The sequence below is a fragment of the Epinephelus fuscoguttatus genome, linkage group LG15 (assembly GCF_011397635.1).
Source record: "Epinephelus fuscoguttatus linkage group LG15, E.fuscoguttatus.final_Chr_v1".
Lineage (NCBI taxonomy): Eukaryota > Metazoa > Chordata > Actinopteri > Perciformes > Serranidae > Epinephelus > Epinephelus fuscoguttatus.
Window position 1 is genome coordinate 25348547 of NC_064766.1, and position 23825 is coordinate 25372371.

The 23825-nt window shown below is 40.1% G+C and overlaps 2 protein-coding genes across 2 annotated transcripts; both read left to right on the plus strand.

The window, feature by feature from the left end:
* Positions 1-9157: 9157 nt before the first annotated feature.
* Positions 9158-11457, plus strand: LOC125902018 (regulator of G-protein signaling 21-like; the record flags this gene model as incomplete). Its single annotated transcript, XM_049598104.1, has 4 exons — positions 9158-9234; positions 9445-9524; positions 9604-9770; positions 11281-11457. Coding segments are annotated over 4 exons (501 nt in total), but the record flags the coding sequence as incomplete, so codon positions are not given.
* A 10123-nt stretch (positions 11458-21580) lies between these two features.
* On the plus strand, positions 21581-23358 carry LOC125902141 (regulator of G-protein signaling 13-like). The gene is made up of 5 exons (XM_049598295.1): positions 21581-21739; positions 21861-21920; positions 22010-22071; positions 22166-22332; positions 22444-23358. The coding sequence occupies exons 1-5, from the start codon at positions 21669-21671 to the stop codon at positions 22627-22629; spliced, it is 546 nt and encodes a 181-aa protein (XP_049454252.1). The 5' UTR covers positions 21581-21668; the 3' UTR covers positions 22630-23358.
* The last annotated feature ends 467 nt before the right edge of the window (positions 23359-23825 follow it).

A 23825-nucleotide genomic window follows, 5' to 3' on the forward strand; every position in this document is an offset into this window, starting at 1 on the left:
TAAAACAAGATGAATACCAGCCTAAGAGGAGTTTAAAACAAAAAGGCTTATTGTAAGGTGTCTAATGGCGGAGTTTTACACAGATTTTCTCAAACTGAATGGGTTTCTTTTTGAAAAAAAAACATTCCTCAATCTTTGCCAAAGTCTGGCAGTAGTTTTGCACCTTCGGGCTCTAGCAGTGCCCAACATTTATCACAAACAAGAGGGAAAGAAAAATAAAAAATAAATAAATAGCTAGCTAACAAACGATAATAGTGGAAAACTAAACAATGACAGATTACGGTATGTGCAAATTTGCTTTTTTTTCCCTTCCAATTCCTTTGTGTCATACTCATATTTAATACTTATTTATATATATATATAAAAAGATAGTTGATGAAGATATATAAGTGATATTAAAAAAAATTGTAAGGCAAAGACAAAATATATATCATACAGTTGGTATTATTATAATTGGATAATTGGTCATTTAAACTATATACTAAGACAGGTTTTTGTAAGATAGATATTTGGTTATCACTATTATATACATACACATGGGTTATTTTTGTAGGAGGAACAGTCTGCTGAACTGTAAGTAAATGGACAGAGGTGAGATGGGCCACTCTGAGAGTCAAAGGTTTATGGCTTTGCCCCTGGTCTCACCTCGAAGTCCATCAAAGATTCATTGGATCCAGCGCTGCCAGCAACCTGCCAAAGTTATTCGCCAAACCAAGAGACTTTCCACAGCCTAAGATAACCGACATTTGAGGGCCACCTGAAGGACATCGCAGTCAGGCTCAACCACCCTACATCACTGTGTTCCAGTTGGCTTCGTTCTGCTGGGAAACAGTGCCATGAAGCCTGGGAGCCGCAAGCAACAGTTCGGGGTCCTCTGAGAAACGTCAGCCTGAGTCAACGCTGCTAAAAAGTAGGCGTATTCCTGCGTCCCCAGTCATACTCTCTCAGTATTGCCAAAAGTGTTACCTCTTGCCTTAATCCATTTATACATACTGTTGATTTTGTGTCATTTCATATCATCCTCATTTACTAAATGTATCTATATTAGGAATCTGTTCGTTTCATTTCGCTCAATGACTTATAGAGAAGGGGCTGGATTTAATAAATTTACTTCCTCCTGCTCCTTTTCGAATGTGTAAATCCAAGTAGCAATACACTGACAAATACTGTGCCCCGGATTAAAGATTTTTGCCTTTTCATTTTCTACTACTCTAATGCTCTCTACAAACACTTCACTTGGCAATTTTGGTGTCCCTGCAGGCAGCTGCTCCTGGTGCCGGTAGGAAGATCCACCACTGGGCTCTAGAAAATTTACTACTCGGCATACTGTTACCTGCAGACTTCATTTAAGCTTTAAACAGGTCAAAAAGTAATTCAACTTCGAATGGTGCATATTATCAGCTACCCAAACCAATCAAATGCCATAATGTTAAGGTCTTTCAAGACATTTCAAGACATTTATAGTCTTAATCAACTTTTTTCTACTTGTAATGTCTTTAAAATTCAATGTGTTTTGAATTTCAGCTTTTTCAGTTTAGACCTATTCAGCTTTTCCCCCTACTTTTTATGCCTTTAAAAATGAAATGAATTTCTTATTTCCGCTTTTTCAGTTTGGTCTTATTCAACTTCTCTCTGCTTTTTATGTCTTTAAAACGCAATGCATTACTTATTTCAGCATTTTCGGCCAATTTCAGTCATTTAAAAGAATTGCACTTGTGCTCCCAGTTTTTGTTTTGTTTTTTTTTAGCAAGGTATTTCAGCTCCTTTACATTATGAAAACCAATGTAATTGAACTCAGCTCCCATTTCTGCCAGTTTTACATTGTAGCTTTCAGGTTTTCCAGCAGTATAGTCAGTGCTTTTGGGTTTTAATATCTTTCAGGCAATTTGTTTCATATTTCTGCATTTTCAGCAGTGTTGTTGGATTCATTTCAGCTGTCAGCATTCACACGCATTTTCTTGTTTTGTACTGCGCCCTGGAAGGTTTTTGCTTTTCATTTTCTATTACTCTTAAGCTCTGTACATATACTTCACTGTACCATTATGCCCTCCCTCCCGGATAGCGCCCTGTTGGCGGCTGCCTCTGTCGCCCATAGGAAGATCCGCCACTGGGCTCTAGTATCCAAACTTTTACAGCACAAGTTCCCATTTTGTGAACCAGTTTGTCTCATCTCGGAAGCTTTTATCGAACTCTATGTGAGCCAAATTTAGTAACAGACTTGCTGACTCCCAGGCTCAGATATTGAGTTGTGAAATTTTCCCCTTACAAACCCGTTTGCACTTGATGCTGCTGGCCTGCCATGATATTGACAGACCCGAATAAAATTTCAGTGCGACTGCGAACAGAGGGCCACGTTCAGCTGATGAAAGTCTCAAGGTGAGACTTTGTACCTTCCACTCTAAACACCGTGTTTCAGCTGAAGTATCAGGAGCATATTTACAGACACGTGTTTATTATGTGGGGAAAATGAGATACAGCTGAATGCCTGATAGACAACTTCCCTCGATTCTAAAAGCACCCGCATGTTTATCAATGAATAGGTGGTGGACTCTTAAGAACCTCTGCAGGCTGAAGGCTAAATATCATTCAGACTAATTCTGTGAGGAAGACCACTGCCTGTCAGCAGCGTTAGACTGATAGAGAAGGAAAAAAAATCTACTATTAAATCGACTATTTTCCTCATTGTGTTTTCCACTGAGGTTGAGTAGATGCTTGGCCTAGAGTTTTTTTTTATCGGCTTGATACATTATTTAAGGGCCTTCAGATATTGGACACAATTTACTGCTGAAAGGGTGAAAGACAGTAAAGAAAGAAAGAAACGAAGGTCACTTCAGGATCCTGCTGCTCACTGTTTTCACAATACGAGTCGAGAGAAAGAGATGAGACTTTTTAATTAAATCAAAGGCATGCTTACTGATTTACTCTCAGGGTTTAAATCTAATTCAAAATCGTTTTTTTTTGGTTACATCTGCACTCTACACCAATGCCCACCCTGCAGGAGAAGGGTCAAAACCCTGTTAATGATTGAATGAATAAAACAAGCAGGACCTAGAGCAAAGAGAAACACACAAATTCAATGCTGTCAGTTACACAGAAAGGTGGATACAATTGTAGATATACGGAGCCCAGGGAGGACTAGAGTGCCACCCTGTGCACGGTGGGGAAATTGCAACTTGGACTGAAATGCTCTGCTGTATCACCAGTGAGACTCAGCATGTTTCATTGTAGATGTGAGTATGAAAGCAAATCTCTATTACAAAATCAGCCTTTGCTGTGTTTGTCCCTTCAGACAGTCACACTGACCGCTCAGCGTTTGATTCAAGAGCATACAAGCCTAAAACCACAGTGAGACAAAGCACCTCGGATGATCTGCAGTGAGCCCGTGGAGACGACACTCCTCAGCACAGTCCTCATATCTTTCCTGCCTTTTTTGTAAAACAAATCCCTCGACCTGGTGCGTCTACACACATGCAAATAGGGACAGCCTGGGTGTTTTCCATCACCTGTTGTGATTTACATTCTTGGTTTGTTTGGGCCCATCGCATCTCTACCAATGGTCAGGAAGGTCAAGACAGGTTAATGAAATGCACATCATGATATATATATTACAATTTACTGTGTGACACAACCTGGATACACACAACTGACCCAAGGCAGTGGGGTAGGTCCTCCACATGTGGTTCATGATCATGTGACCAGTGGTGCTGGTGCCTCCCCTCCCACAAAAATAGCCAAAAAGTGTTGGAGGCTTCTGTGTGGCATTTTTAACCTTTGTAGGCTTGTTCCTGATAAATGTTTGGTTCCTCACAATCAATGTGCTCCTTCAAATTAAAGTTTTATAGTCTATTAAAGCCCGTTGAAGAACAAATCTCCTAGCAGAGTAAATGTCACATTGAGCAACTTATTTAGCCTATCAGGCAAGTGGTTAACCAAAATTTTTGTTAAAAAAAAATTACAAAATAAACATATCATTTTTTTTTATGAAGCTGATGATGGAAGTTGAGCAATCTCACTTCCTTCTCATTTCTGTTGAAAGTTGCACATGTGCGGTACCAGTTGTGCACTTGCAAGAAAATGACGGCGGGTAAAGACAAAGTTTATGAGCTTTTGTTGTTATCTGAGAACCGCTTAAAAATAAATTAATAAATAAACTTAAAAAAAAAATGTATAGGGGCAAGTAATAACAGACTTTGGGCAAGTAGATTTCTGACCCACTTGTGAAGAAGAAATATACCAGAGAAATATAAGAGGAATATAAAGAAATATAGAAAATATAAACGAAATTAAGAAAAATATAGAGAAATATTGGATAAATGTGAGAGGAATATAAAGAAATATAAAAGAAATAAAGAGAAATACATTAAACATAAGAGAAATATAAAGGAATATATGAGAATTATAGAGAAATAAAGAAAAATATAGTGAAATATAAGAGATACATAGAGAAATATAACATAAATATAAGTGAAATACAGAGGAATATAGAGAAATACAATAAACATACGAGAAATATAAAGGAATATAAGAGAATTACAGAGAAATAAAGAAAAATATAGAGAAATATAAGATAAATATAAGAAAAATACATAACACGTTAAGCAGGATTGTGGAAATCTAAATGTTCACTGTATCGTTATTAGTCTGTGCACATCAACGTTAACTTTAAAATAAGGAGTCAAAGTATATCAGCACGCTATTCCTTAACTCTCATACTGACACAGTTTCCAGTTAGCCTACAGCCTATACTGCGACAGCATCAGAGATTTCCTGGTCATGGCTTTTGGTTTTGGTGTGCCATCCTTTTTTTCAGTTTTTTCAGTGGCCCCCTCTGGCCACCCCTGTGAAAAACATCCTGGGGACACCACTGAGCAATGATGAAATATCTTTCTTTTGTTAACCTATTTCAAATCACAAAAATATGTAATTATACAGAATATATATGCTCTTAAGGACAAAATGTAGAAATGAAGTCTGCTACACATTCTGCTTTATCTTAGTGAGTATATTTTAGTGAGGATTATATCATCTAAATCAAACATCTTTTGACGGGAGTTAAAAACACACAGCAGACACTGTGCATACTGCTGCTGACTCATCTGAAGCAGTAGCTGATCACAACACTGAGAATATGTGTGGTGAAAAATTAATTTCATTCTTTACCTGATGTTTTTATTCATGTTAAAATAATAATTAACCTTATTTATATTTCAAAGCACAGTTACAAAGTGCTTTGCAATAAAACTAAACACATTTAAATCTGAATGAAACAAATTAAAAGCCTTTACACATAATAAAACACAGAGTAAAACAAACTAAAATGTCATTAAGAGAAGAATTAGATTGTTAGTGGGATGGCTCTGTGAATGGTAATGTTCCTCTGTCTCTCAGTTGTTTGGTCGTCCATTGCTTTGATCCAGACTGAAATATTTCAACTGCATGGATTGTCATGAAAGTCTCTACACATTCATGTTCCTCAGAGGATGAATCCCACTAACTGTGGTGATCCCTGGGCTTTTCCACTACTAACACCAGCAGATTGACATTTTGTTTTTGTGTTTTTTTACATTAAGGCCTCTAGTTTCCCGGCTCGGCGCAGGGTGGCGAACCCCACGCAGAGCTAGTTTTGAGCAGCACAGTAGTTGCTAGTAGTTTGGTAGTTTGGCAGACCGAGGTGCGTTAAGATGGGTGTGGCAGTGCAGCAGGGGGAGGTGTCGACAGATTCAGCTTGGCGCAGTGACAGTTTCATGCCAAAAGGCTTTGCCGAAGGTGCGCTAAAAGCTTGCCAGCTGAAACCAGGTCTACTGTCAGCGCAGGCGGAGCGCAGCCGGTGTAGCGCAGCCGGTGTAGCGGAAGTTTGGCTGACCAGCGGACAGTGCGCACACGTCACCAAAACCTCACAGGCAGGTTTCCAGAATGTTAGGCACATTAACAATGCAGTAAATACCCACAAAAACCACTATTCAATGCAGCTGTCTGCAATCAGCACATAAATGTATCTCTATATCGACTGTCCCGTCACATCTGATGCATGTTTGGCACGCATAATAGAACCCCGTGGAGGTCTGCTCGCAGTTCTATATATTCGGACACTGCGGGCTTTGACCTCCCGGACCAAAACATCAGTTTCCTCCTGGAAGAAGTTTGGCTGTCTGACGCTGGCTGTCTTCTGCCATGGCGAATTGAGTAAACTCTCATTACGCCTTTGCACAGCACATTTAAGGGCGAGGAGAGGGGCTCATTTGATTGGTGTGATGTGAATTGGCTGTGTAAAACCCACTCCACGCCTTCTCTCCTCCCTCTTTCCAACTTGTGCAGGTAGGAGGGACAGAGGTGGGAAAGAGGAGTAGCTACACCAGTGCGCACAGTGTGCCAAACTTGCAAAATCTGCCTGGCCACACCCAGTTAGCGAAGCGCAGGTGCGCTGCGCCTCCGCCTCGCCCGGTCTGCGAAACTAGAGGCCTAAAAGTCTATGGGGAGTGACCAAGAGGCAACGCCCAGAGTTGAAAAATGAAGCCATTGTCGAAATGCGAAAAACTGCACTTCCTCAAATGGTCACTTGAGGCTGGCTCCAAAGGTAAGTTAGTCCCTATAGAGCCCCATGTTGAAATGTCCAACTTTACAGCAGAAATAAACACATTTACAGGTTGGTACAAAAAAACCCGTTAATGACAACTGTGCAAGGGTGAATTTTTATATGACTCATCTATTAACATTTTATTAAGACTTAAAGTTACCCATAATAAAGTCACTACCATGGTGACAACATTGGTAAAGTAATGTAACCCTACCGTAACCCTAGATTCACAGAGTATAGTGTAGCTGTCGCTATCTCAGTTCATTTAAGTTAATGGTAACATTTTGGTCAGATAAGATAAGTCTTGTTTAGCGTCATAAGCCCAGTTTAGGCCAATGATTCGTGACGAGACAAAACCGTTTTAGAATGTTGCAGAGAAAAGTTGCGGCAGTGTGAAGTGGCTGGACTGAGGTTGGCTGAAGTTGGCTGATGTTGTCACCTGCAACTCCACTGGTCAAATCCCCGGCAGCTGGTTTTAGACAATAAAGCATGTCACCTGTTTCTACATCCAACTGGCTTGTAGTGAAGTCTGCTGATCAAATCAAAATGACCGCAGACAGCGTGTTTGCTTGCTGCAGCAGCTGTTCCGTCCCCACCGAGTCTTCTGTTTCCGTCCTCGCGTGTGCTGGTATCGGACAGTTGGTCGCTGCTTGTTGTACGTGCTTATGCCTCCCAACACACACATTCTTATTAACTGATTAATTGACGCTGGTTATTTTTATTATAGTGGCGTATTTATTATGAATACAGTGTTGTGTATGGGCCTCAGCGGTTGCAGCTATAGATGCTGCAGTAAGCATGGCAGCTTTATGACAGACTCCGGATATAAGGTTGTGGTGAGAAAAATCAAGAGCTGTGTTGAAGTTCTCATGTGCAGCGCAAATTAAAGTTAACGCTAAGCTGAAGCTGCAGTTTGCAAGTTACTGAACATGACACACAGTCCATCTTGATGCTCATTTTGTTTCTGTCTTTCGCCGTTTCATCACTACTACAAATGCAACTGTATCTAGTATCTCACTCTCACTATCCTCGTTCATATTTTAAGAAGCTACAAATCATATTCAGCCACAAAATAAACCTGAAAAGCCGCAAATCAGAACAGAAGTACAGAGAGTTGTTGCATAGAGATGATACACCATCTCATAATTGCATTGGTGTGAACCAGCAGAATGTTGCAAACAGAGCTCTGCAAGTAGCTGCACGCTTCAGCTCGTCTCATTGTGAATCTGTGGTCTGAACTGGACTTAAGGAGTCAGATATTCCGTTTTTGTTTAAAGCCTGCTTTTTTGCTAGCGAAAATTAGCATTAGCATTAGCACAGTCAACTTCAGCTGTAAATGCCCAGTGCTAACCAAGCTAGAAGCTAGTGTTAGGGTTAACTCCACCTTCTCTTCCAAATCTGGCCACTTCTGGGTCTAAAAGTTCAAATTACCAAACTTAAGACTTCGAATGGGAGTCCGCAAGCCATTGGGTGACATTATGGATTCACATGACCACTCAAGGATCTGCTGTTTCTGGCACTTCCATGCTGGCTCCCTTTTGCAGCCCCGGAGGTTGCCGCCTGATGGGCACAAAATTTTGTACATGAGTTTGGTGACTTTGGCCTTTTCGTCCACCACCACCACCACCACGAGATTCACATCTATCGTTTACAGTGAAACGTCTTAACAACTAGAAAGGATTGCTTTGAAATTTGTTGCACACAACTCATTTTTCATCTAACACATCATCCCTTTTCTGTATTCTGAGGCCCAAACTAATCTACCAACGTGCAGAATCTCTGTTCAAATCAAAACCTTTCAGTTTCAAGGGTCCGTGATCACCTCCAGCGATTGAAGTATGAGACACGTTGATGAATCAGTGCTTGTTTATGCTTTTTGTCACCTTGATGAAGGAACACTGCAGATATGCAAATGACAGGATGATGAGAGTTTTCCTTAATAGTGAATTTGTTTATGGCTATTTGTTTATGGTCAGAATCTCTCCCAGCACTTCCTGATCATCACTCACTGCTTTAGTTGAACCTTATTCTGAATTTGACATGTAGTGCTCCACCACAGCGGGCAATCATGTCACTAAATACCTGATAAAACTCATAAATAAAAATAAAAAAACTATAATATACTTCTTTCTAAGGAATGAATCAATGAAATATTCTGTAATCTAGAATTTGTTGGATTTAAATCATCTTAATTCAGTTCATTTATACAGAAATATAAACTACCTGTCACCCTCATATTGTCACATTCATGTTAATGATGGCCACTGTTTTGGACATCAGATGCAATCAGCCTAAATCACAGCCGAGCTCTCTCCTCCTCGAGGTGCGACAGACATGGAAGGGTGCCCTGTCTCTTCCAACATCAACACTTTGCATACAGATTTCCATATATTCCATTCATGTTGGGTGTGTGGTTGGGGGGGGTGGGGGGGTGGGGGGGGTCATTTAGATTTGTTCAGTCACTTGACTCCCTCGTTTCCAAACAATCACAACCCCATCTTCAGTCTGGCAGGATCTTATCTCTGTCTCCCTTTCGTAGAGGACGAGGAGATGGCGATAAAGTGAGTTACTGCATATTTGATTATTGGGCCTTTACCATTTTCAGCAGGCAACAGCTTACAGCAGCCATGTGGAAAATACCGAGGAGGTTTTCACTCACTGTAAGTCTCACTTTGCATTGTGCCATTATTCCTGAAGAGGCTTGCTGTCAGACGCTCAATGCATTACAGTGTTTACAAGTCATCTTTACATATTGCATACTATAAATACTAAATAACTTGGCCTGCCAGTGTGGTTTGCAGGTGCTATGTGCTGTGGAGTCAACAGATAACTGGGCTAGTGATAGATCTCGATGCTCTTTTCAAGGGTAGATTGTGTTGCTTTCCCAAGGATCCACTGGATGATGTTGAGACTTGGAGTGAGTCTGTGGACAAAGTCCTCAGTTGTAAAGGTGAGAGTCTCCTCTGATTGTGCATTTATTTCATCATATGTACACCTCCTACCTGCTCACTGTCGTCTGCGATTTCCAGCTGGCCAGATAGCTTTCCGAGAGTTCCTGAAGTCCGAATACAGCGAGGAGAACATTCTGTTTTGGCTCGCCTGCGAGGAGTATAAAAAAATCAAGACGGTGCCAGAGATGATCTCCTCTGCCAACAGGATCTATTCAGAGTTTGTCCAAACAGAAGCACCCAGACAGGTAAACAACTGCAGGCTTTTGTTAGGAATTCAAACTGCAAAAATGCACTAAGAGCATTTATTTGTAATCTGAATTTACCAAGCCCATAGTGATATAGTGACTGCTGTAAAGATGTGTGTTTAATGGTGGTAAAACTGCAGATATTATTATTATTTAAAGGGTAACTTTGGTATTTTTCAACCTGGAGCCTTTTCCCATGTTAATGTGTCTAAGTGACTGATCAGAACAATATTTTTGAAATTGGTCCAGTGCTGAGCGAGAGAGCAGCAGGCCGCAGCTGTGAAACAGGCTGCAATGTAACCACTTGGGGCAATTATGCACCGTCAAATTACGTCCACTAAAAGTGTTTGGTTTTGGCACGGACAGGTTCAGATTGTTATTCTAAGTGTCTGACAGCATTATGGAGGAGACAGACCTTTCTGTTAGGGAGTATGATCATTTTTGTTTGACCAGAAACGGCCATCACCAAACCCACCAGACTCCATTTAAAAAAACTGAATTTTTATCATTGTAAAACACACTTTATTCAAAGTCAAAAGAACCAAAATAAAACTCATAAAATACCATCTCAGTTCATCTTCCCACTGTTCCCAACCTTTAATCCATCCAGTTAGATGTGAAAAAATGCTGGTTCTATATACTCTAAAATTACTGTTTATTTAAATGGAGTCTGGTCTGTTTGGCGATAGCAATTTCACGGCTGTTTCTGGTTAAACTAAAAGGATCTTACTCTTTAACAAAAAGGTCTATCACCCAGCACTTCCTAAAATCTGAGATAGACCTTTTTGTTCAAGTGTCGAATCCTTTTTGGTGAACCAAAAACAGCCCCAAAATTGCAATCACCAGACCCACCAGACTCCATTTACATAAACAGAATTTTTATCATTGTAAAACACACTTAATTCAAAGTCAAAAGAACCAAAATAAAACTCATTAAATATCATCTCAGTTTGTCTTTCCACTGTTCCAGCAATCAGCAACTCTGTTTTGGTTGAAATAAAGACTTAATCCACCCAGTTAGATGTGGAAAAAATGCTGCCTCTATAGACACTAAAATTATTGTTTATTTAAATGGAGTCTGGTGTGTTTGACGATCGCAATTTCGGGGCTGTTTCTGGTTAAACAAAAAGGATTGTAGCCCCAAAATTACCATCGCCACACGCACCAGACTCTTAAATAAACAGTCATTTCAGCATTCATAGAGCCAGCATTTTTTTCACATCTGACTGGGTGAATTTTTCATTGATGTAAAAAGACAAAGCTCAATTGCCCGCATGGTTGACACTGCAGCCTGTTTGCCTGCTGCAGTCTCACTCAATACTGGATCGATTTTGAAAACTGTTGTTCTAGTCGTCACTTAGACACAAAAATGTGAGAAAATAGGATCCAGGTTGGAAAACACCAGAGTTACACTTTACTCACCAGTTGTTTCCTCCACAGAACATAAAAGTGAATGACGATAAAAAATAGTTGCTTTAAGATGCCCGTGGGCAATATTGTTTGATTCCAGATCAACATAGATTGCAGTACCCGAGAAAACATAACAAAGAACATCTCCCAGCCCTCCCTGACTTCATTTGATACGGCACAGAAGCTCATCTACAGTCTGATGGCCAGGGATTGCTACCCACGCTTCCTCAAATCTGACATCTATCAGGGACTCCTGAGGAGAACCGATTCAAGGTGACTGTTTTAAAACTGACAGCCTTTCAGATGGAGGCTCCCGAAATCTCTCCTCCAGCTCTGATCTGCTGTAGCACTCTTTGATTTCAGTGTGGATAACAGGTTTACGCCATACAATCCAGATCCCAAGTGTAGCAGAAATAGCTTCTTCCTCAGCCTGTGTGATTCAGTAGACAGTTGCAGCTCAAGAGAATTTGCGGCTTGTATTATACTTTATCTCTTTAATTATGTAAAGGTAAAAAAGAGAAGTCTTTAAAGAGATTGTGCACATAAATCTGCTTTAATTATCTATTTTCTCCCCTCCGCTCCATGAGGTTAATAATAAAGAGTTCTTTTATTGTGAAGTATTATCAACGCTTTAATTGATTATGCAAATATAAATCTTAATATCCTCTAAGAATTCAACTTTCACATGCAAATAAATATGTGAGTGTATTCTTAAGCATCTGTCTCTCAGTTCTGTGTTTTCTTGTGTAAGTTTCTGAAACATCTTAAAAACTAAATATACTCAGTTGAATGGCTTTTGGGTGTGGTCCTTTTGAATTCAATGCAAATGCACCTTATCTTGTTGTCACAGGAGGCTCTGTGTGTACACTGTGATATGGTCATTGGTCAAAAAATACACCAGATGGCAACAAAGTCCTGCATGCAGCATCATTCAGTAAACAGGAAGACACAAGTTTGGAAAAAAAGGCAAAACCCACCTCACACTTCCTCCCTCTATGACATCTCAGCTGCACACAGGAGAAGTTTGTACACTTTGAAGAGGAACTGTATGAATCAGCTATGTCTCGAGTTAAATTTGCCAGACACACGGGGGGTGGCGTGGGCGGGAGCACACTTTCAGTGGAGTTCCGTTGGAGTTCATTCACTTAGAAAAAAGTGTCTGAGAGGATTCAAATCAAAACTTTGCATCTAATGTGATGAGAAAATCCTCTCTAACTAAGCTCATTGTCCTTTATGAAGGCCTAAATCTCCTTTCAAAGAAAGATTATGTTGCGCCATGCAGAGTTTCATAAAGTGCCAGACAGTGTATGATAATATTTGTTGTTTTATCAGTCTGGTTTTTGCTTTGTCACGTCAAGCCAGGACATGTTGGATTTCACAAGCTGATGTAATCGTCTATGTAAAAATCATGCAAATACAAAAGAGCACAACACAGCAGCTCTCCTACATTTAGACACAATGTTCAGACCCACAGTGGAGGATAAACTCAGCACACGGGACTTGAATTAAAAGAGGTGTAACATGCTGCAGCTCCATTGTTCCCTTTTGCATGTATAACCCTAATGTGTTTATTGTCTGATGTGTTTCTTGTGTTTGGAAAGTGGAAGTAGGCACAGCGTGGTTTCTCCATGTGACTGCAGGGTGTCAGACGCACATTTTGTTCTGTTTGTGTTGGTGGCATTAAACGCACGGGGGATTTATTTTAAGAGTTGCAGAACATCACACTGTGTTGTGCAGACAGCTCACCACAACTTCCTCTAGTTTAGACAAGCCTGGTTGTGCTCACCTCATTGTGGGAGAAGGGTTAAGTTCGTTGGGTACTGTAAGAAGATTGCGTTTGACAAAACCGTGTGTTTAATCTGCATCATCGTTATTATGAAGCAACTGCAGCGACACTGCAGCAGATATCACTTGCAGGAAGTGAGGAAGACATAAAAATGACAGTGAGCAAGGCTGTATTTCTCAGAGTGAGAGCAGTTGATGGAGGAAACTCACAGATGGGTGCTGCAGCCGATAAAGAAAATGTCTGCGATAACAGTTTGTGTCTCCGCCGCAAGCCTTCAACAGCTGCCTCGTGACACAAAACATTTCCTGTCGAACAAACTAACACGAACATAGACAATGTGGTGAAAACAGTACTTACCTGTGGCTCAAAAGCAACCCATTAAGTTTACTTAAAACACTTCACTTGGTATATTTTTATTCACATTTCAAATGTCATCACTTGCAGCATGTTACCCAAACAATCTATACCATATTTCGACTTCTAAGCTTTCCTAAGATGTGTTTATGTTATGTAAAATCTACGTTTAAGTCTCCATTCTGAAAGGTCCATTCCAGTTTTTACATTTACTTTTTGTTCTCTGCATTTCTTGCAAAATATGTTTTACATTCTTAAACACACTGAAAAGTGTTGCCATGGTTTTCGGTAGTTTCACAATAGTATGAAAAACAGCTTGCAGATACACTTGACATACTGTCAGTATTCACTGTGAAAATCATGGTTGCATCTGTTGTTGTCAAAGTTACTCTATGATTTAATGCAGCTGTACATGCAGACAGCAACGGTAGACTGAGGCACAAAGGCAGGAAACCATTGATATGAAATGAAAGTCAGAATTAAGTTATGAGTTTTAAGATGAAAAGCGAAAGTGTTGAGAGAATGTCAGACTGCAGTCTATCCTGTGGAAATACATTTTCTGAAGATACTTCCCCTCAAAAATGTGTTTCGCTTTTTGTTACATGACTCAGTCAATCCATCCACCCAGTCCAGTCGGCGAAGAAAAGGTTGTATGTTTCTGCAAACTAGAGATGTTACATTTCTAAGTTTCATATGTATCATATTAATGTTTGTAAAGTGACATAGTATATGAGCTGACTTTGTCATCTGGAGGTGGAGGGGAAGGTGGATGACGTGACGCCTGGACGAGACCACTGCCTGTCAAGCTGCAGACTGCGGTTCAAGACCAACAAACATCAAAACTGGTGGTTTTTAGTGAGCCAGTGCTGCATTTCCAGGGGTTATGTAGCCACCAGACATGGATGTTTTTAGGCAACCCCTCACTGTCTCTCCTGCCGAGAATGAGCCACCAAAACTGTGATCCTTTTCCTAACCATAAACAAGTGTTTTTTGATACAATACAATATGATGCGATGCGATACGATACGATATGATACGATACAGTATGATACAATTGGATTCAATTCAACTTGATTCGATATGATACGATGCAATGCAATGCGATATGATATAATACAATATGGATATGGATAAGATATGACTGGATTTGATTCAACTCGATTCAATTTGATACGATATGATAGGGTATGATGGAATGCAATGTGATATGATATGATATGACACAATAAGGATATGGATACGATACGATTGGATACGATATGATACGATACCACTGGATTCAATTCAGTTCGATTCAATTCACGATATGATATGATATGACACAATAAGGATATGGATACGATACGATTGGATACGATATGATACGATACCACTGGATTCAATTCAGTTCGATTCAATTCACGATATGATATGATACGATACGATGCAATGCAATACGATACCATATAATACAATATGGCTATGGATATGATACGATTGGATTCGATTCGACTCAATTCAATTCGATACGATGCAATACAATGCAATGTGATACGATATGATAGAATATGATATGATATTCTCCACTGTCTACTTGTAGGGAAATTCATCTTGGACTCAGGAGCTGTACAAGTATTACTGTCTTACAATAATAGTTCAGTAGAAATATATATGCCATAAAAACATAACAGTACTGCACATTAGCCATTTATGTGTTGCACATAACATCAGCACACAACAGCGCACCATAAGCAAAGCACAACACAATCCCTAACAGGACCTAAACGCGCGTTAACCACAGTGTTGTTGGAAGTTTCCCCATACCCAGTACATAATAATGTACAATTGTAACATATCCATGTTTTGCGGAAAAGTACAATGTAAACATTTATTATGATGATTCGGTTGGTCCACCACTTTGGTCCAGGTTGAAATATCTCAACAACTTCACATTGATGCTCCCCTCACTTTTCTTCTAAAACCACCGTGATGTGTTTTTTAGTAAAAGCTTTGACAATTGCTGTATGGACTGCCATAATAACATGCTGACATTAAAGGTTTTATGTGTAAAAGATAGGGGGATTTAGTGGCATCTAGTGGTGAGGATTGCAGATTGCAACCAGCTGAAACTTCTCCCAGTTAGAATTCCTCCAGTGTTCATTGTTCAGGAGGTTTTTACCGGGAGCCAAACTGTCTGCGGAGCTCTCTTCCTCTCCAGAAGAAACGAAACAAGTGATTAAAACAGGTAAAAACACACACTGATGCTATTTGACACATCAGAGACAGGCAGCTCGTCATCCACATGCTAATGTGTGCTCACATTTTATTTCTGATAACTTACAGACATTCAGAAGGTTTTTACCGGGAGCCAAATTATCCGCAAAGGCCTCTTCCCTTCCAAAACAAACAGATCTTGTGATTTAAGCTAGTAAAACACTGAATAAAGTAGTTTCAAATTAAAATGGGGATGTACCTGCTCCATATGCAGATATAAATATCTTATACTAAGGTAATTAAAACACAACAATTCTTATTTTCAGGTGATTTTACACTGAAGAAAATGTCTTATATTATATTCCATTTCTGCCAATATAGCCCCCTAAATCCTTCACATTGGCCCTGTAACATCTAACTCTGTGCCACTTCAAAATGACACAGTAAAAGCTTCAAATTGAGCCAAAGATTTGCAGGTAACTGCTGAAGTGATGGATGAGTGATCTGGACCCATTTTTAACACAGCTTAAAAAACCCTTAACAACTGAACTGTGTTTTTGAGCAACTGTGGGACACTTCCCATTGTCTGAGTCGAGAGAATTGCACTAAATTAGCCCATGTGAGATGTAAGAGGAGCGTGCATGAAAGTTTTCAGGTTTATCTCAAGGATGAACACTCCTCTTTAAAAATTTCATGAGCTGAGAGAAGCAGGTTTGCCAACTGTTTTGATCCTTCTCCGAGGCCGAGGATGCTATTATATACAGCAACAGCACGACTGGGGAACAAATTGGACCACGTTGGCTGAAAATGTTCAGATATTCTGCATCATGTATGAGGAGCGGGAACTTACATGATGCATGAGGGTATTAGATATTCACTGATGAAAGTGGTGTGTTTCTTAAAGTACCAATAGAGGGTACCAGGTTTGGAGACGTGAGCAGCTTTGTGATTGATGCTTTTTCATATCAAGATGCTGAAGTTCTCAAATTTAATTTGATAATAGCAGATAACTGGAGACAGCTCGAGTACCGTGATGTGCTGTAAAACCCGACTGAAGGGTATATAAACATAAAAAACTGCTACAATTTCCTCTTAAAAACTTCTGCTCAGTGTCATATTGCTTACATCATTGTTACTGAACCATAGCAGGTAGGGACTACACCTTTTAGAAACACGAATACAGATGTCTGATTGTGTTCTCTTTAAAAACTCTTTGAAAATCCAGAGGAAAGTCCACAAGACAGATGAAAGCTTTTGTTTTGTTAAAACTTCCTGCTAAGATAACAGGAAGTGAATAAAATAGTCTTCAGTGACACGGCTCACAGCACTGAGAAAGAACTGAGCATGCTAGCGGTTTCACTTCATGATGTTGACAAACCGGTTTGATCTAGATCTAAGATTTTAGATACAGCACATTGAGCCACAGATATCTTATTTTAACCTCAGTGACATAGAGATGGCTACATACTTCAAGTGTCTACAAGCCTCACACCAAAAATGGAAACACTGGAGCGGCTGTGTCACCACATTACCACAGTGTCCTTAGTTTGTTTCCGGTGGGCGACTTGTGTTTTGTGTCATCCCCCACTTTGTTTCCCCCCATATTTCCTGTCTGTCTCCTCTCTCAAAGATCAAGTGATGGCAAGAAGCTATAAAGTGGAACCAAAGATAGGAAGGGAGTAGGTTTGTGTCAACACTGGGGGGTTCATGTGAAACAGGGAGTTGGTGGTCCTCCCTCTGGAAACTTTGAGCATCAAACACTTAACATCTGGTGAATTTCTATGCACCAGTGTCTGCATGTCTTTGCATCAGTTTAAGGTGTAAATGTCTTTAATTTCATCAGAATAGAAGTCCTCTGATACGAGGGGACAAATACACATGTTGCTGATATCTACACCTATGAAAGACAATATTAAATTTGATGATTTGTGACAAGTCATAAGCAGAAAAAGAAGGTTCAAATTAACCCAGAGCAAAATTCAGAGCAAAAGATACAAGAGAGGCCTGAAATACAAGTTTCTATGAACAACTTGTTGAAGGAATAAATGAGGTTAATTAAAACTCAGATGTTAACATACTACTGGTAAAGGTGGGGGACTCACATCACATGACTTGACTTGAGTCCGACTTGGCACAGACCTCCTGTCTATTTTTGTAAGCTGAAACCATTTCCCTTACTTTAATTTCACAGATAAGAAACAATAAATTGTGAAGATGTTGTATTTGTTTGGAAAACGTGTTTTGTCGGTGAAAATTTTGAGTTGTAATGGAGCCAAATTGTTCACCATTACCTTTGTAAAATGTGGCTGTTGTCCCTGGTTTTATGTGAGAAGAAGAAAAGATCACTAGCTGCTAGGCTAATTTATACAATGCAAAATGCCATAGGCTTGTGCTAATAACATTAGCATGTTGTATTTGTGGGGAAAATGTGTCCAGATAAAGACAAGTGTTTGTCTGCGAATGCTGCGAGTTATAGTGAAGCTGATTTGTGTACTTGTGTTTGAAATTGTCTCTATTAAGCCATGTTTAATGTGTGTTTAATGTGTATTTTGAATCAACTAAACTTTACAGCACTTCACAGAAATCTCTGCAGTTGTGTTTTGGAGGTGTAACTGCAGAGTGACACAGATATACCACCGCACAAGTATTTATGCCATGACCTGAGACTTAATTTTGACTTGAGACAGATCACTTGAAAGGACTTGACTTTTTAAATTTAATATCTGTATTTTTCTAGATGTTGAGATGTTTTGTTTGTAAAATATAAAGACAAATATATCGCAGTGGCGGAGGACCTGTCGGCTGACATTCGTGCCCATATTCATATGATCTCATTAGATGATTGTGACTCATGCATTAATGTGAAAGCAGGATTTTACTGTTGTTGAGGTGGAGCTTATTTTGAACTATTAACTCATGATTATTTTCATCATGGGTTAATCTGCTGATTATTTTCTCCATTAATCAAGAAATGAATTGTGAGAAATAGCGTCACACTTACCCACAGCCCAAAGTGACACTTTTGTAATGTTTGTTTTGTCCAGCCAACACTTCAAACCTCAACATGACACAATTCGATGATTATCAAAAGAGTGGAAAATTTATTTTCTGTGAATTCAATAACTGACTCATAGTTCCAGCTGTACATGAAAATGTTCATATGTTTGAGTGCAAAATCTTAATTTGTAAAGTAACGAGTAACTAAAGCTGTCAGATAAATGTAGTGTGGCAGAGGTAGACAGTGACATGAGAAGAAAAGACTCTGTACTTACAGTTCCTGAGTGAATGTGTTTAGTTACATTCCACCACTGGGTGCAGTTTGTGTGATATGACTTGCTTGAGCTGACCCATGACTTGACTCGAATTCCTTGACTTACAGCAAGGTCTCGACTTGACTTGCTTGATTATCAAAGGTATACTATGTAGAATGTTCCTGAAAGAAATGTATGGATCCCAGAAATATTCACTCCTAATCGTCACTCGTGACCCACTAGAAATTTGTGGTGGTGTGAGCCTCTGCTCTCTGCCTGTATTCTTATTGTCTTCTTATCATGCCTTTTTTGGGAAGTTCTTGGGAACAGCACACAGGTAAGGACGAGACTCTCTGACAAGGTAGCAACCAGGTGCCAAACCAGCAGCACACATTCAACAGGAAGCTGTTCAAAAATTGCAAACACAGTGTCAACAAAAAGTAGCGAGGCAAAACGCCAAGTACACAAAACGGGTTGGCTCTCACATCACAGTTGACGTTTCCTGCATAGCCTACCTTTGAACATACTCTCGGCTGAGTCATGTAGACAGGTTGAGTTAGGGACTTATGAGGCCAAAGAACACACTGAGTTTAATTTGATTGTACCATAATGTGAGAACAGCTTCAAAATGTAACTCTGGCTGAACAGGATGATGCTAATCGCTAAAACACAGTGTAACAGAGGTAAAAGAGGAAAAGGCTGTTTTGTCCGTGGCTCAGTAATAGAGCAGTATCTAGCTTAAACTAACCAAGTGAACAAGTTAAAGATGTAGTTTAACATTTTGATAAATGCAGTTATTCACTTTGCTAACGTTAGCTAGCTGACTGATACGCCTGAGAGTTACGTAAGAAGTGATGCTGGTAGACAGATTTGAGGGACACACCAAGTTGATAATCGTCCGTTGGTCAATTTTGGACCATTGGTGAGTGTCTGTTGCCCTAGTTTATGCGGTGTGTCCACTGTTGACAGCAGTTGGCCCTTGTCGGTGGCTTTTTGGCCACTTCAGCATGTTGAATCCGTGGAGTCTTGTGATGAATGAAACAAACTGATTATGTTAGGTAAGATTATGTTAGGTAGCTGATTTCCTACCCGTGTGGAATAACCGCAGGTACCAGCCCTGGAAATTAGAGGCCGCGTCTTTAACCGCCTGGAAAATGCGAGGTCGGGTGCTGGGCTCTACTCATGTGCCTTTTTTGTGCCAGTTTTCAAGAGTGTGGTGGAAGGTTGTGTCTGAGGTTGCTAAGCAACCTTAACAAGCATCGTATGGCCTATTGACCTGAATCCTGAGCGCAGAGCTGATCTTCTTCCAGGTGCTGTTTTTAAGTGTGTAGGCCTATCGTCCATGGGACAGATGTAAAGCTCTGGGTAGCCCTGCACTAACATGATCAACTTTTCTGTATTTATCAGAGTGAATATTTACAGAAGAAGGGAAAGATATCTGTTGGCTGTGACTGGTTTGTAACATGACTTCTGTCTGACTGATGAGCGTGGCCTCTTCCAGTCATATAGGTTATGATCTATTTTGAAAAGGCGCAGCTCCTAGTAGAGTTTCACATTTGTTTTTTTCGCAACTAAGCGACCAAAGAAATCTTGCTGACTTATGACCTGTTTGATTAACTAAAGTTTGGTTGACTACTAGGGAGCAGTCCTTGCCCGTCCTTCTTATTTATTTATCTATTTATTATTCTTAACCATCTTTGGAAGTTTTGATTTGTCTTAATTGTTTATTGTCCCTTGCATCATGTTCTTAATCAGGTCTTTTATTGTGGCACTCCAGTAGTTTTACTTCTGGCTCTTGCAAATCCTGATCAGTAAGCCTTCTGAGTACTTGCCTTTTATGTTTTATGTTCCTATGTCCTGTTTTTGTGTGGCCTTATGTCTTCTGTTATATGTTAAATGCTCTTACTGCAGAACAAACCTACCTACGGGTACAAATAAAGTAACCTGAACCTAAATGATAGCCTACTAGCAATGCTTACCATCAGTTATTTCTCATTGAGCTCTTTGTGAAATCAAAGAACATTAATAATAAACACTTCAGAAGCATTAAAGTGCTGCTGCATAAACATCTGTCAGATTGTAGGTCCTGATGATGAAGGATGTCCAATCCGCAAGTTACCTGTCAGTTGGTAGAACTTCATGTTTACTCCTCTTGGTTGGTTTGCAAAAGGTCAGTGTGAACAGGAATTGAACCAAAACTAACATGCAGCAGTGTGTCATGGTTTTTCCTCTGGTGTGGATGCACCCTAAGGCTGCAAATGTGTGAAGATGCATTTTATTATGAGTTCAACTTTTGCACAAAAAAGAATGTTTTGTTTTTCCTTTTTCAAACTAACATTGTCTGTCGTTAATAATGTCAAGAGTAGAATAGCTGCTACTGTTTAGGTGCTACTGCTTCTCTACTCTAATGACGCATTTGTTCTTCGGACTGTCGTCACATGAAAAAGTTTTTCATAAGCTGATACTCCACAAAGCTTAAGAGCACATCTTTACCTGTGTGTCAGTTTAATTTGACTGAGTGAGAAACAGCCTCAGCATATACTTCACCAAATGTTTCCAAAACCTGAAACAGGGGCATTGTTGCTTGCTAAGCCTGGAATAGAAGCTAAAGCATTTGCTTATCTGCTGCTGAATTTTCCACTGCCCCATTTGCATCCCCAGACGTTAAAACAAACAACTAACGATGCAGGTCTGAATACAGTACACAGAGTGCCGATGCAGTCTGCGCATGTTTGCGTCATCTCCAACTTCCTCTTTTTCTGTGGTTAGTTCAGCATGATGTTGTGACGCTACTCACCAACCTCACTTCAGACTTCTGCTGTACATATATAAGTCGGGCGGTTTTATCCAACTGACACAGTCGCAGCCCAACACACAGTCACATTCATAAAAGGCATTGTTGCCATGCCGAGTCTAGAAGCACCACCTCAGAGGGAGCTGCAGGAACTCAACATGGACGCTGACAACAAGAAGAGGTAAATATTCAATCATAACTGAAGCACTTTATCTATTTTTTGTGTCATTGCTGATAAAATTTTTAATATAAGAAGAACATGTCAGTAAATATGTCTTGTTGGTTTGTGTTTGGTTAACCAGGCGAGGAAACCTGAAGTCTCGGCTGCAGTGTAAATCGTCTCAAACCACTAACACTGAGGGGTAAGTGAAGACAACTTTACCACTACAAACACTTTAACCGTTGACATAACTGTTGCACATGTAGGTAACACTGCCACTCTGTTTTGCAGGCTTTGTTACGAGGAGATGTCTCAGTGGTCACAGTCTCTAGACAGACTTCTATCATCCAAATGTAAGTTGATCAATACGTAGTCCCATAGTCAAGTTTCATAGTCTCACAGTCTTCCTCAACATTGGCTAACTGCTCATTTCTCCTACCCATTTAGACGGCATGAAGATATTCCAGGCCTTCTTGAAATCAGAGTTCAGTGATGAAAACATTGAGTTCTGGCTGGTGTGTGAGGACTATAAGAAGATCAAGTCTTCCTTCAGGATGTCCTCCAGGGCCAAAAAGATCTTCAAACGCTACATTCAAGCTGAGGCTCCCAGAGAGGTAAGCCCAGAGGCCTTTTAATGACAGATTCACACTTTTATTTTCTACAAAAAGAAAACCCTGCTGCTTTTTTTGTCATCATCCTCATTATTATCTTTCCTTCACATCCAGATCAACATTGATCACAAGACCAGAGATCTGATCAGGCGGAACATAAAGACGCCCACCCCAGTGTGCTTCGGCGATGCCCAAAGGATCGTCTACGGGCTAATGGAGAGGGACTCTTACCCACGTTTCCTCAGGTCTGAGCTCTATCAGGCTTTACTGGACTCCACATCAGAATCAGTGAAGATGTAGAGACAGCGGACACCAGAGACACTGTCTTTGTAGAAACTGTGAAACTGAGCCCGATGCTGGACTACCTGAGAGACACTGTGGTGTGTGTTTGCCTGTCCTGGGAGCACCAAAAGCACCAAAGACATGTTATTTTCAACACATTCGTGGCTTCCCTTTAGATGGAAAAGACATGCTTTCTGGTTGGCCACATATGACTGTGTTAGAGGGGTGAAGCCAGCTCTGTCGTTAAAAGAGTTCGTTCACAACCAGCTGGTTTGAAAAGGAGGAGTTGAGGCCAAAAACGGCTACATTGGCAGATGCTGTGATAGCCGCGGTAAAGCAGAGGACTTCCCAGAGATGTCACAATTATAGTGAAAATGCTAGGGACTTTCTGTGCGAGGCGCCAGGAAGTGTATGTGGTGCAAACAACACCCTCCACCCAAGATGCAAGTGCACGGGCTGCGTGTTACCTCCACTTGCACACCATCTTGAGTTTATTGTTATTTCACTAAAGCAATGGCTGAGTAGATGCTATGTAGATGTGGGTTTTTATGCACAGCGTTCTGCATTTGATATTTTTTAATATTACATTCTGACACCAGTGTTGTCACACTGAGATCTTGCATCTATAATAATTTGTCATAAGCTACATGTTGTGTTGTATTCCACAGTTTGTAAAAACGTTGTGTAAATGTGAATATTAATGTGGATTTGTACATATTTAATAAAAATACATGCATTTGCCTTGAAGTCTGCGTAAAAAAATATTTTACAGCTCTGTAGTGACTAAGATCTGTCCTTATCAGACAAACAAATGAGGTCAGGTTCCCATAAGCCTAAGATACATCACCTTGAGAATCCACGAAGCAACTTAGTCACCAGTTCATTCAATAATTCATTCATTTTTTTGCTCATTCATATACTTACTCATATTTACTGCCCTGTGGTTTTTATGACTTTAGAGATGTCTACAGCAGCACAGTGTACCAGACGTATTCATTGTGCTCTCTAATACTGAACACTGTACACAGCCCACATGTCTGCAACTAGGCCTGTGTGTCCTTGTCGTGCTTATAAATTACAAACTTTATCTGAAGGAATAGTTTGACATTTGGGGAAATATGCTTATTTGTTTTCTTGCTGAGAGTCAGATGAGAAGATTGATACCATTTTCACGTCTGTACAGTCAGTATGAAGCTACAGTCATGAAGCTGGTT

What these genes read in the sequence shown, in the direction of transcription:
- LOC125902141 (XM_049598295.1), top strand. Translation starts at nt 21,669, where the DNA reads ATGCCGAGTCTAGAAGCACCACCTCAGAGGGAGCTGCAGGAACTCAAC. An exon ending in CAAACCACTAACACTGAGGG is followed by an intron (nt 21,921 to 22,009) that starts GTAAGTGAAGAC and finishes TCTGTTTTGCAG; the next exon opens with GCTTTGTTACGAGGAGATGT. An exon ending in CAGACTTCTATCATCCAAAT is followed by an intron (nt 22,072 to 22,165) that starts GTAAGTTGATCA and finishes CTACCCATTTAG; the next exon opens with ACGGCATGAAGATATTCCAG.